Source organism: Temnothorax curvispinosus, unplaced genomic scaffold (genome assembly GCF_003070985.1).
Source record: "Temnothorax curvispinosus isolate PA1 unplaced genomic scaffold, ASM307098v1 QBEX01016033.1, whole genome shotgun sequence".
Lineage (NCBI taxonomy): Eukaryota > Metazoa > Arthropoda > Insecta > Hymenoptera > Formicidae > Temnothorax > Temnothorax curvispinosus.
Genome location: NW_020225813.1, coordinates 243,217 through 258,038, shown reverse-complemented (window position 1 = coordinate 258,038; position 14,822 = coordinate 243,217). Strand labels below are relative to the sequence as shown.

Here is a 14,822-nt window from a genome sequence, read left to right as displayed (position 1 = left end):
TAAGGAATGTGAAAGGTGTAGGTGTAGAAATGTAAGGTGTAGGATGAAATCGGCACACGTGCGCGCCAGCGCGCGTCCTCCTAGCGAAGTATCGCTGCCGGAGCCGGAGTGACAAGCTATCAGCTGCTATCAGCTGTCAGGCGTCAGCCGTAGGACACGGGTGCGCCGGGGGCAAGTACGTGGTAACGGAATAAGGAATAAGAAATAAATTTGAGCGTTCTTGTCACGGCGGTACCACTATATAGGGCTCTATTATTTCGTATCGTTAACGTTACCATGTTGTGCCTCTATCGTATCGCTGTCGGGCGATAAGAAATTTAACATGTATGAACAAGCCGCGAGTAGCTGGGCCGTTGGCCTATACTCCCTGCTCGATCCAACGAAATTCCTGCCGTTTCTCCCGAGTTTATGGGACAAGCAAGCGATCGGCTCGCGTTACCCAAACGACACGAAGGTACGGGAGACCGATGTGCTCGTGGGATATCTCGTTCTATTCTGGGTGATACTGTACTTGGTGTACGAGAAGTGTCTTAACGTGAGTTCAACACGTTTACATTTTGAAATTTATATTTTTTGACGTTTATATCTTGCTTTCTCGTCGTATCCAGTCCCTGTTCAGGCGTATGTGCTTTCCACTGGTCCAACGAAGCAGGATAATCGAGGCTGTGTGGAACTTCGGATTCTGTTTCGGTAGTATATGTTACATGCTGTCATCGGCCATGCAGCTCCTGAGCTTTTCACCTCAAGAGCAGGGAACGACGTATCGGGAATTGGGAGTCGCGCTGCACAAGAGCTTTTACTTTCATCAAGCGGGAATCGACGTACTGTGTCATGGTGCTTGGATAAAGGGCTGTGCAAACTTGCTCTTCGCATCTTTCGTCCTGAATCCATATCAGCAAAAGTAAATCATTCTGCAATTACAACTATTTTGTTATAGACATAACATTTTCCTTCATTTTTTTTATATGGCTTTTATATTTGCGCTTAGTCTTTATTTTTTTCTCTTCTCACAATCAGTCTCATCCTGAAAACTGTTTCAAGTAAATCTTCAAATCTCGATCTTTCATTTAACATTGTTATATTGATAATTGACATTTCTTGCATTATTAATATAATATTTGTGCGATTTTATGGGTATATAAGAATATTATATGTGTATGTTTCACAGTTATAGGTGGTGTACAGTTACGAGTACCTTTCTAATGTATAAAACTATTGACATTGTGATGGTTAATATCTGTCGGATCTTGTTGTGCATTTTTCAAACTGTTGGAAGACCAGTATCTAAGCTGTTATTTCTGTTACACTGCCTGACTTGGTTAGTACATATTATATTCCCGATTTATTTCCAATCAATTTATTATGTGACAAATAATATTCCTTAGGATCTATTTGTACTTGCATTATGTGCCTACATTTGTACTTTGGTCAGAAGAAGTTAAATATGCAAGGACGGAACCTGGTTTGTGGCTTTGGTTTGCGGCAGAATGCTTAGATTCGGTAGGAACAAATGTATACTTACTTATATATTTGTTAATTAAATATAAGTATTACGGACAGTGTTAATTTTTTTGCATTATACAATATGTGTGTATATAAATGCTGTATGTTAATGAAAATATGCAATTAGGTATGGTTAAGACTCATTGGACACGCGAAAGCTACACATTGGCTCGAGATCTGTCTCTTTCCACCGCCAACGCAGGAAGCCATTGAATTGGCTGGTATCCATAAAAGGCACAGAGAATCTTTGAGGAAATGTAATAAAAGAAGAGCAAAGAAAGTCGAATTGTGGCAAACCTTAGTTTGTAAGTTCTACATACTAATTTTTTTATTTAAAATTTGTATTAGATTGTAACCTGAATTGTAACGTGTTATTATGTGAACAGGCGCAATGGCGATTAAAAAGAAAATTAAAAGGATTCGTGAAGCTAAAAGCAATATAGGTGCGTCGACAAAAGATCTTGAGGAACTGGAACCGTTTGAAACGCAAGTAGATGGCGAGTTAGCGGAGAATTAGAAGTTGTACTGAAATATTTGTGAAAAGTAGCATTTGCAGAATTTATACCAACGACAAAAGAGTTTTACGAGTCTTTTTCAAACGAATTTATTGATGAAAGAATAGATTTTATTGTGATGTTCAAAACATCGAATGCGCACGAATTTTTTTTAAGATTGTTTTGCCACATCGATGGCATGCATTATTTTCAACGAGCACTATTCTCTATTGAGATTCGTGTATAGCTATATTTGTACGTAATTATAAATTAGTGACTTAACAAATGAAGCAATTAAAGCTGTGTATTCTGAGAGAGATCAGAATCAGAATCAATGTAAAAAGACTACTGCAATTTTTATAGAAAAATTAAGTTTATTTCATAATTTCGTAGATGTACACCCGCTTATGTAGAAAATTCATCGGCGTTTACGCGTTTATAATTTAGTTTAGGATGTCTCGACAACAGTTAACTGGATAATCCAGTAACGTTACAATCGAGTCGGAGGCGTTTTCTCGGAGCAAATATTTAGGAGTACTGTTGTTAATCGCTTTGTTGATCTATACAAACTCAAAGCACATAAATATTACACTAGTCATAGATGTAAAATACGGTATCGGTTCGTTGAATGGCACACTTATCCAAATTGAATATACGTTCCTTCGTGTGATATAACTGCACATAAATCCTCGAAGTAATAAGTTTGCGTTTGCGAAGCTGTACATATACGATATGTGACGCTATATTGTTAATACGAAGTTATATTATCGTGCAGTTTGCATTTGCATCGATGGACGATGTAGTGACATCGTCACTAATTCGCAGTAACAAATTGATTTTGGGTCACATCATAAATTCGATTACAGTGGCTTTGATACCGGGTACCATATACCATCCTTGTTTATGGCAGTAAATAGGTAATGTGCATTTTTGAGCAACGAAATTGTTATATCGCAGTAATTTTAGGGGCGGCGCTAGAGACGTACTTAACATACAGTCTCGCTCTTAAAATTGGCAGACAAAATCCAGATTTTCTTACAAGTGGAATATTGTTTGGTACTACGTTTTTTTCCCCCTAGAAAGAGAGCCCGTATATCTTTTAAACATCGTATTTTCTAAATATATATGTATGCAGTGTTCTTTTCAATTCTGGATGATGCAGAGATATTGTCCTGTTGTATTTAAACTGTTGATAAATTATTACTGTTGATAAATGTATTATATAAATGAAGACAACGACAATTTATTAGATAAGTTTAATCTTATAGACACACTTACAAAATATCTTGTTATATTGTTTTATATCGTGTGTACGGGTTATTTATATGTTTACGGATGTATAACCACCAGAGAGAGATGCAATTTGCGTTTATTTGCAACTATCACTGCGCTTATTTCGATAAAGTGTAATCGTCATCCTTATTATACGCACGTTCATGACTCAAGCACTGTTTGTTGAACAAAAGATAGGGAAGAAATTCGAGCTAAAGTACTTTTAAACTTCATTTCAATGCTATAACGAATTAACGATTATATATGACCAAACGATTGTATTTAATGCATCGTATTAATGTCATACCGCGACCGCGAAAACAAATCAATAAATGATGGTGCTTGCTGTTACACATTCATCTCTTTCTCTGTCTAAATATTCCGAAAGCACGAAAATTTACGGAGAAACTTTCGTATACCTTGAAGTGATGACTGTGATGAGTAATTTAGAAATGTCAATTAAATTATACGTGTATGTTATTTATCGACAAAATTATTATATTTCGATTCCAAAATGATACATTGTAGGATTAATAAAACTTACAATTTACATCCAGGTAAATTATCTATCTATAATTAAAATTCTTTAATCGCGCGGCGGGACGCGCGCTCTAAAGAGTCTTTTTTTCGTTCTAAATTATATCGAAACGTACAAAGTATCAAACGACGATTTACTACCTCATAATCCATGATTACATGTGACACACTAATAACAAATTATCGCGTTCGTAATACTTATTGTTTCCTTTTTCTCTTTTTGGCAAGAATGGCGGCAGGTCGCCGTGTGTCGAAACGAATTGGAATTCAATGGTATCGGGGTAGGAAGACGACAAAAATCATGGTAGGGAAACACTGTCAAACAATTCTTGTTATCGTATGACGTATATTATATATTCCATCAAATCCGTTTAATAAATGCCCGCCGTGTAGGCTGGTATACGGGATGGTGCCATGCTGGAACAAATGTAATTACGAAAGTTACTCTTATTACAAACATATACATTATGAGCAATAAAAGTTGAGTCCTCTAAACTTCCTCTTTTTTTTTCTCTTAGGCCCAACCCTTTTTCTGCGCCGTGTAATCGATGCAGATATTTAGAATTTCATTTTTCATTTATCTTTAATTTTTTTTTTTTTAAATACGAGAGAACACGCACTTTCGTTCTTTGTGAAAATATGGCCCCATTGTTACAGGCTCGATGTAGTGTTGGGAAATATTCCTCTTATTTTGTTCCTGAGTCTGCAACAGGCTTCGTATGACTTCGTGCCACTTGCATCTTTCGCGTCGCTGTACTTCCTCTTCTCCCCTTTCTTTTACTGGCGATGTACGTATCTCTTGTAAAAGCAATTTAATAATATGTTCGAGATAATAATTTATTGCTTGCCGTGTTCAGGGTATCTTCTATTCTAACGTACTGACAGGGGATAGGGTGATGTTGACATGGATGTCGTCGCGTTTCTACAAACGCAACTGGCACGAAATCGCACTGTGTTAAGATCTTTCTGAATTAATTCTACAGTATATACGTGTTTTATCCTCCATTTTACCTACTATATATTCATTTCTTTTATTAAACTTTATATTTTCCTAGTCGCGAAACAGGCCGCATTTGAATCCGATGATGATAAGTGAGCTCTTCTTATTACTCAAACTTATTTTGTACGTGCAATAAAAATAGTATTAGGTATCTTAAACAATCCATTTTTTTAGGCAATTAACTTGATCAGCAACAGATAAACGTATTTTGATAAAGTTTAGATTTCAAACACATTTTTAAAAAAATAAGATATAAATTGGATTAAACAGAAAATAATTGCATAAATCTAGACGAAGATATACAAACCAATGCAAGGCTGTAAATTCTGTGTCGTAAATATATATCCTCGCTTAGATCTTTTTTAAAACCAGCCAATTTTTATTTCACTTTATAATTGCACGTTTTATCGATTCGCACGATAAGCTCAATTTTCCTTCGATTTAATTCGAGAAATAGGAAGATCTATCTCGCGTTCATCGGATTGTATTACCTACATGTGAACTTCTTACACCGTCCATGTGCTACACGGAATCAGCGTGCAAATGGTTGAGACATATTCTTCGTCGCGTTACTCTTTCCTTTATCACCTTCTGTGCGCGGGAAGCTCATATCTCCCACTGTGGCTCGGGAATTCTTAGTAAGACAACAAAATCAACGCGTGATTACGAATCGCTTTACCCCCTATAGGCCATAATTAATTAACATGTAAGCGTATTTCGCTTATTTCATTATAAACATCAGCAATTTGACAGTTTTTAATAATCGAAAAGGAAGAAATTCGGAAGTGGGACTGCTAAAAAATCAATCTGCTCTCGAATTTTAAAAATTGAGAATTTACAATAAAATAAATTAGCTATTCTAATTGTCTCACATATGGGGTTGCAGAATTTTTTTTAATTAACAAATGTCCTGTGTGTTGCGCGAAACAGAGAAGTGAGGAATACGCATCGCCTTAACCCATTAACTGTCACCGTCCTCATTTGTGAACCAGCGACTCTTTATTTCTTATATCATCAATTGGCCATTAATAATTTTCTTATATCGTCGGTTAAAAATAAAACATAAAAGTCCGACAGTTAGTGGGTCAATAATAATAAGAATTCTCCGTTCGGCAGCGGCGCAAATGCGCAAAGTCGAACGACACGCACTCATGCAAAAGTCGAAGACCTGGCGAGGCTTCAGTCTTTCGGACGTTAATACGTTTCGCTTGTCGCCTGTGTCGATGTAGTAATAGTAGTAATAGGTTGTTATGTATATGTTTGTATACGTGTTTTACGCGCGCGTCATTAATGCAATTAGTAATTGTCCCTCAGAGGGGCGTGACGATGTGTGGCTTGGCAGTGGTGGAGGCGATTTCGGAGAGCCGTACGTCGATGGGGATGCGATCGTCGTACAAGGTCGGCGCCTGCAGGATAATCCCGGCCGTGCCGACGACTACGGCTAACGTAAAGATCCAGAGGAATAGTCTGTCGAGCACCATCGCGACGTACTTCCAATCCTCCTTGACCTACGATCGAGTCGTCGGTGACGATAAGAAATGTAAAGCATTGCATTGTTTTCTACAGTTACGCGAAGCGGCAGATTTATGCGGACACGCGGAAAAAAGATTCTATTGAGAATTGCAATAAAATTGCCGCTATTCCGAAATGTATTAAAATGTCCTGACATTTTAGGGCTGAAATTACCATATTTTTATTCGAAAATATTACCCACGTTTCATATTTTACAAAAAGATGCAGTTATTTGAATATTTTAATTTGAAACAATTTGAACCGATTTAATTTCGCTAAAGTGAAAAACTTGACTTTTGACTTGATTTAAACTTCAATCACATCTTGATCAAAACTTGATTTAACAAATCAATGTTTGTTAAATAAAAAATATATGATAAAAGCCTAAAGGATATCTGAACATCGTAAAAAGATCCAGAAAATTGATAAATTTTGGATTTCTTTGGATTTCCTAATTTTTCTTAGACATCTTATAAAGATCTTCTGGATAGTGTATGTTACATTTTGTATATCTCGGAATGCTGCATTGTTATCTCAATTGTGCAAAAACATAATTACTCTAGTAGAATCCTCTTCTCTCTTCGTATGATCGGCGATGAAGCGAATGCCTTCTATGGCCTTGTATAGTTCTGGGCAGTGATGCCAATGGTGAAGCGTGTTGCAGAGAGCGTCGACGCTCTCCTCTGTTGGAAGCTGCGGCGGCGGCGCGGCCGTTGCCGCTGGCGAACCGTGGATACGGCACGTGCTTCCTAAATTTACTGCTTCCAACTCCCTAAGCAGACAATGCATAAGTCGCAAAACAAGAGATAACCACGGATATATATAGATATATATATAGTCTAGAAATTAAAAAAAATAAATTGAGGAAATATAAGACGTTGCGCAAAAACATCCAGATAGAAATTTCAGGACAATTAAAAGTAATTAATTATACAACAAATGAAAATGAGAATATATTTATTATGCTAACGTCATTTTGATATTTTGAATTTTTTGAGATTTAATTTTTTATATTTACTATTATACTATTTCTAGTACTGATTTCTCACAAAATATGTCAGTAAAATCATTCATGTGTTGTAAATATTAAGCTTATATTCAAGAATTTTATATCACCGACACAATTACTTGTACAATAACTCAAATTTTGCAAAATCTATGGCTTCAGTTTTGTGTATAATCTTTATCTAACTTGTAAGATATGTTTTATCAGGTGTATCAAAACGTACAATAAAATGATGCGATATATAATGCGTATCATATGTAAAGCTCGTGAAATTATAATAATTAAATAAATTACACATTATATTTTAAACCATATAATACACCAAATAATACATATGTATTATTTGGAGCGTTCCAAGAGTAATCTTGGCGACACGCACCGAGGATGCAGCTCGTCCCGTGAGTCGACACTAGGAAAGAGCACGGAGGACTCGACCAGCTCCGAGGCCGAGGACTCGACGAACAGTGATGGGTCTCGCAGTTCGAGACCGTTGCATGTTCTGACCATCACGCGATGACCATGATGCCCGCCCATGCTACGCCCATGCTTATCTAGCTGGTACTGCGGCCTAAAGTGGTAAAAACACAATATAGTTTATCCGAGTTATCCGACATGGAGACTCAATTTTGTCTCCCCAATCCGATTCCGGAACTATGAAAGCACGTCCGCGAACACGCTGAGATTCGTGCGATCGTATGTAATATCTTGCACACTTTAAAAATTCCCGTCACATTATTTATTTAAATTTGTAATACATTCTTAGCACGTACACTTTGCTTGGTTCGTCATCCCTTTTTATCTTCTTTGTTTTCAATTTTTCGATCCTTGATCTATTATTATTTTTAAAAATTCCTGATAGTCAGAGATTGACTAGTTACTACGATCGCACGAATGATTTTTTTTTTATCCATAGTTCCGAAGCCGACGTTCTTCTACGAGTAACTGAAGAACTAATATTATAGAATCCACTGATTGCCCGTATTATAATGGCTTTAAGCTTGGTGTGCAGCAATGAATAATTTATTGCTCCGTAAAGTCAGCTGGTTTACGATACTCGTACCGTACTGTAACGAGATCGTGACTACACATGCTCCTAACTTTTAGTTTGGCATAGTTGCGGGTGTTTCGAGATGTATGTATATTCGAGTAATGCATATATATTCGAATGATGAGGAGCGTTTGCAAATTCGATGTAAAGTTAGTGTGTGGCTATGCGATAATGCCCAATTTGACGCATCAACAAAGCATTATTGCGTTCAATATTGCGCGTTGTACAAGTATGTAACGTATAATGGCGTCGCGCGGCGTAAAAAAATGTTACGCATCATAAAATAAAATTCCTGAATAAAAGTGCACATTTATCGAACATTATCGACGTTCAATTTCGCCACTTTTGTGCCATCAGAAAAAGCTTTAACCTAATTCTAGATTCTAGATAGTTTAATTTTATAATGATATGAATTTAAAAGTAATACTCTACATACTCTTTTCACAGAGATGCGGCATTTAAATGTAGTACAGTTTTTTATGCGCGATCTCTGGTGAAAAATAAAATGATCGTCCCGATCGTCGAGTCGAGCGCGAGAATGTCAAGCGACGTCTCGCCGGGAATCAGGAAATTTTATTTGTATGACAAATAAATATACATAGCGGGAAGAGATGCGACTAACGATAGGCGGACACATCACTCACGATGCAGCGCGATGCAGAAGTGATGCACCGTACGTGGTGCTAAATGCTTGCAGGTATGACGCGACACTAACGTCACGTGCACGGGAAACACTATAATGAGTGCTCTAATGCTCGCTCTGGCGTGGTTCCAATGACCGGGCCACAAATGCCAGAAGAATATATCTTGCCTGGAATCGTAATCGGTTCGCTGCGATGGCGTATTATACCTGCGCATTACCAGCAGCCTCGGCAGAACGTGGATGAACACGCGTCGGACCCACGGCGACATTACGTGGGTCTGCGGCGAACGGAAGTGCACATTCAGGACCACCACTGTTACGCATATGCTGCAATGCACGAAAGAAAGATGCCAGGAGATGCAAAAAGATATGCGGACCGCGATAGTTATTCCGGTAATTGTACTAGCTTTAAATTAAAGTGGCACATGTTTTTCGACAGACGGAATAATAAAACATCAGGAATAGCACATTGGCGAAAGACCAGCGTTAAAAAAAATCTGAGTTTTATTCGATTAGTATTAAAGCGAATGTGCCATTTAACTTAAAATTAACGTTCGATGTACGCACTTATTACAAGTGTCTTCTGCATTCGCGACTATTTTTGTTTACCGTACCTGAAGGTGTCGAGGATCATAGTGAAGAGGACGAATTTACCAAGAAGCGGTACCACGAGCGACGTAGGCGGGATAATCTCGGCCAGCAAGAGGAAGAACACAGTCAGTGACAATAGAATCGAGATGGACAAGCTGACCTACGGCAGAAACGAGAGAAAAAAAGTCTTAACCTTGCGATACATTATTTAAATCGCGAAAACGCGACAAGAATGTGCTACGAGAATGATGCAGAGATATAAATTATACTCTCTTGGGTATGTTCCTGAATATTAAATTAGATTACACATACACACACACACACACACATATAAACTGATGTAAAATAATCTAAATTTTTATTTTATTCTTGATTTCTTAGATATAAGTCTCTCAGAAACCAAACTAATTAATAAGTAAAATAAGTCAGTGAAATAAAACCAAACTAATTAACTTCACTTTTTATAAATGATTTTGGTATCGGACTCAATAAATTAATTTACAACTTTATCAATTTTTTCTTTACTTTTTATTCCATAAAGTTGATCAGTTTAGCTTCTAAGAAGCTCATGTATTATTCCGAATACCTATAAATGATTTTGAGAGCCCAAAGTCTTATTTCTTTTATTTATAAACGATTATATAATTGTATTGCAATTGCAATGTTTCGAATTGCTTTATTTGTAACGTTAGAAAGAAGATTTACAAGTTAATAATTTCATCGAAAATTAATACCTTGAGAATATTGCGTTAGGAGGGAAACAAGGTTAAACCGTTTTAAAGCGTAATTTTAATTTTATCACTATGTTTCTATTTCTTTTCATAATGTACGGAACGAGCTTTCGACCGCAAATTTATACGGCTACAAACGCACACGAGTTACACCTTAAAAGTGCATCGGGACCGATTGGAAAGGGGTTTGTCTCTCAGTCCTCTCGCAATTGATTCTGCCGAGCACGTTGCAAGACGCATTACAGCCGCTTCACCCGAGTCCTCTTTCTTTCCCCGTAGTTTCTCTCGTTACGTATTCTCGCCGATTGCTAAACGACCGGCACCCTGACGTTTGACCTTCCTTCCCTTTTTTCTTGCTTGCTTATCCGCCGTGGAGAACAACTCGGTACACCTTTCGCGGTGACAAAGTGGAAAAATAGGTCTGAATTATGTAGCCGGTAAGTGGATATTGGTGCTCGAGGTCGAGTGTACCTTACGGACTTACGACACGCTTAAAGATGTAACATCGACGCGAAAAGGTCGTCTCGGATTAAATCGTAATTGGCCGCGCTAGCTGTGCCATATTCCAATATTCCGATCTAATCGAGCCAAATCTTTGCGACTGCAAAATTAATTTCCAACTACGACGCTGAAACAAAGTCCCCGAAGGTGTATAAACGCGATATCGAGACAATAAGGTCGATCGTGAATAAAATTGTAGTGGCGCGCGAACTATACCGTTCTATTCTGATAAGGTCGGTCGCGAGTTATTTCGATTTAATGGAGGATTAATCTCTCTGCTTTGCGTCCCTAAGAAATATCTAAAAGTCTTTAAACACATAATATATTGAGAAAAAATCGAATGTATTAAACTACGGAGTAAGTTTTATCTTGATCTAATCTAATCACGAATTGTATCATTCTAATCTTATCTAATCGAATAAAATCTTTGCGCTTTAAAAATTATTTTTTGTCCCTGACTAATTTTTATCTGTGATTAAATATCTAAACTTCTTTAAAAACACACACACTTGTAATATTTGCGAAGAGATTAAATATATCAGGCTGCAATAGCGCAATTTTATATTTTCTCATTTAATCTAATCGTAAACTAATCATGTTATTATAATTCAATTCAAATTTTAATTTTTTTCCGTTGTCAAATTCTGTTACATAACATATCGACAGAAAATTAAATTTCTAATAAAAAAAAACTTTGAATTTTTAATTAATCGCTTACTAGATTAAAGTTTCAATCTGACTTAATTTGATAAAATTTTCGAGTATATATATGAAGATTCACTTCTAATTATTCTCCTAAAATATTCAGAAGTATATAAAAACGAAACTCAAACGATTACATTCTATTTTCTATATTTTTTACTCTGATTTAATCTACAAAACATAAAAGTCTTGCGTTTCCAAAACTATATTTAGCCTCGTTTCTGGAATAAATGTCTAATTTCTATGAAATTTTAGGCCTGAAGGAATAAGACGAACAATTTTCTCAATACAAAAAAAAGATGAAATAAATATTATATACCTAAGGCGTATTACTGGATCACACAGCACATAAAATAAAATGAAAAAAATATGAATTAATTACCTTCTCTCCACTGTCGCTTGGCAAGTAAAACACCAACACCGTGAGGAATGATATCCCCATGCAGGGTATTATGAGGTTAACGGTGTAGAATAGAGTCTTCCGTCTCATGGTGATGTTGAAAGTGATGTCGAGGTAAGGCTCGTCACAACACGTGTAAAACTTTTCGTTTCTGCAATTTGCACATTCACGTACTTCGCTCAACGATCGATTATAATAGTATTAAAAGCGTCTCATGCATATTTTCGCAACCTTCCTTCGATTCGAAATAAAAATTGAAGTTATCTACATTAATGCTGATTATTAATAAAGTTATTATTAATGCTTAATTAAATCGCTCGAAGTACGGGAAAAGTCAGTCTACGTCGTCATAAATATCTTTCCAATTTGTTAAATGAAATCGTTGGATTCGCAGAAAACCATTCCGTATAGGAAACCAAACACAAATTATTGATCTGAGAGAGGTTTACAAAATTATTAAAGCGTGTATATGTACCTCACAGCAGGGACTTCTAGTATATCCCACTCGACGGAAGTATAAAACTCCGACAGATCGACGCCGATGTCGACGACATTGCTGCCTCGGACCTCGTCGATGTGTCTAAGATCGACCTTAACAGTAAATTACTAAATTTTACAATGCATTGTTGATATCGCGCTGCTTAACGTCCAATCAATCGATACTTATGCCCGATCTTTTTCTATATCATCATGAGAAAGTCCACACGTACTATATCAACGAAATATTTAAAGTTAAATCAGAACAACTAATTACAATCTGTAAAAGCCTTAGCATAAGCAGAGATAGATTGTATTATTATATTATATAAAACGAGAGCGCGTGCTCTTCAAACATTAAATACCTAATAATTAGGTCAGTCAATTCGTCTCACCTTTCATCTCTTTTAGTTCAAGTTCAATTCCGTCCAGCCGCCATTTATACTCGATTGCACTTCTAACAAGCGACATTTTACTCGAGAAAATAAGATAACAAGCTATATATACGATCTTTCACCGCGCGGTGTCTAACGACCGGGGACAATAATACTCCTCTCGTCGTAACATGCCACGAAAGTCGCTCTCAGAATATTTATGATTGCTCTAACAAGAGCCTTGCGAGATCTTCCTGTTACATCAACAGGAATTGAATTCTTTGAGTCCTCGAGATGGATTACATTCGTTATCTAGGAATAACGCATCTCGCAAAAGGAAAAGTTCTAATTATTTCAGACTTTCGATTCGTGAAGAAGAAAAATGATTGGAGAAATATGATATATATAAATATCCTTGGCAGCTGTACACTTCTACGTACAATACAATGTCTTTCTATATATGTATATGTTTGTCTTTTTACGTATGTAATTGTCAACTCTCTTTTTAACTCACGAATAGAGGCAAATGGCTTTCCTGCGACTATTAAATCGATCGGTCACGTGTTTGGAGAAGGAAACGTTAGAGGAAAGTTTCCGAAACATCCGCGAGATAAGTATAGGCGATTCTCACCTGGAAGCCGTCGTAAGTCCACGAGCCGAATTTCATCACGCACGTCTGCTCGTCGAAGGGAAAATATTCGACGTCGATCTCGCAGGAAGACTTATAAATCGCCGGCGGCTTCCATTCGACCCTACCCGTGTAGTTGAGGGTCGCCTTCGTCGCCAGCGTCACCTCGAAGTTACCGTCGGCGCTGTGTTAAACGTAAATTCTTTTATATTCCCATATTTCGCGGAAGAAAATAATCTCACTAAAAAAATATACAAGTAATTGAGTCCAAATTATGTTTTGTTTGAAAGCCTATCATTCCGGTACAGAGTAACATATAATAACTTTTTTTACGGGTTTGCGGTATATGTTGTACAAAAAATATTGGGATCAAATTGATATCGAAAGACGTCAAATTGATATCTAAACTATAGATAAAAGAAGGTAATATGAACGTCCATAGGTATACAACAATGCTTTATCAAAGAATTATAAGAGATCAATGATTCAGGGGCGAAACTGTTCTCATGAGTTTCATAACCCCTCCTGACCTTTTTTATTTATTCAACGTTGTACTGTCTTTTAACCCTAAATAAATATAAAGAATACAGATTCTTGTGATCCTGAATAAATAAAACGGTACAGAGATCAAGATAACTATAAATATAAATGACAATTATTTTTCTGAGGCAACGAGTCGTTTAGCAGTTGTATAAGAATAGTTTTACCATTGAATCATTGATAAGTCTTTACTAAAGCATTTTTAGACATGGTTGCACAGAAATTTTTACAATCTACTTAACAAATTTAACATACTCTATTTTAGTCTCAATCTTTTTGAACATTTTGTATAATTTGTCACTCAACATACATTTTATTCTTCAGAAGACAGCTGATTTATTTTTGAAAAAATAAGTTCTACTATACTTAATAATTTTAATCTTCAATGTTTCTTAATAAACATATAAAAAGTTTTTTATCTTAAAGTGATGAGAATAATTGCCCCACGTGCTTTTATCTGACACATTTTATATTGTAAGCGCGAGATTACCGCGTCTTTTAATCAGTAATTTATTCAAATCAATAATATTTTAACACTAACGGTGTGTGTATATTAAAAAAAAAGAACGGAAAGATGGCAAATCTAATCGTCGTTAACGATCAATCTTACTTGTTGTATAAAACTATATCGGGCCTCCATATGTGATCTGACGGCACATGCAGCATTTCCACTCCACCGTACTCCTTCGGATCCCATTTTAATTTGTAATCATACCATGCCTGCGAACACAGAATCGACGTAACGTTATCGTATATACTACCCTTCTTGTCATTTTGTCACTTTTGCTTATCATGTTGCTTTACGTTTTTCGAGGGATTAGGCCACTGTAGAAATTTGAAAAATAACGTATTCTTTTGTCGCG

At 36.4% G+C, this 14,822-nt stretch overlaps 2 protein-coding genes across 4 annotated transcripts in view; one reads left to right on the top strand and one right to left on the bottom strand.

Annotated features, from left to right (window-relative positions):
* Positions 1-76: 76 nt before the first annotated feature.
* LOC112466303 lies at positions 77-4,150 on the top strand. The gene is made up of 6 exons (XM_025034341.1): positions 77-535; positions 609-901; positions 1,169-1,318; positions 1,386-1,500; positions 1,631-1,808; positions 1,890-4,150. Exons 1-6 carry the CDS (start codon positions 323-325, stop codon positions 2,018-2,020), a joined length of 1,080 nt encoding a protein of 359 aa, XP_024890109.1. The 5' UTR covers positions 77-322; the 3' UTR covers positions 2,021-4,150.
* A 1,231-nt stretch (positions 4,151-5,381) lies between these two features.
* The window catches only part of LOC112466298 (acetylcholine receptor subunit alpha-like), an 84,555-nt gene continuing 75,114 nt past the window's right edge, over positions 5,382-14,822 (bottom strand). For 2 of the 3 annotated variants that reach the window (XM_025034329.1, XM_025034328.1), the window contains 9 exons: positions 14,570-14,679; positions 13,423-13,603; positions 12,416-12,531; positions 11,923-12,091; positions 9,630-9,766; positions 9,184-9,342; positions 7,704-7,892; positions 6,877-7,090; positions 5,382-6,314 (listed from right to left, as the gene is read on the bottom strand). In XM_025034329.1, coding sequence (XP_024890097.1) covers positions 6,117-6,314; positions 6,877-7,090; positions 7,704-7,892; positions 9,184-9,342; positions 9,630-9,766; positions 11,923-12,091; positions 12,416-12,531; positions 13,423-13,603; positions 14,570-14,679 — 1,473 coding nt within the window. In that variant the 3' untranslated portion in view covers positions 5,382-6,116. The remainder of the gene's footprint in view (positions 6,315-6,876; positions 7,091-7,703; positions 7,893-9,183; positions 9,343-9,629; positions 9,767-11,922; positions 12,092-12,415; positions 12,532-13,422; positions 13,604-14,569; positions 14,680-14,822) is intronic. The other variant, XM_025034330.1, reaches the window with a different exon arrangement.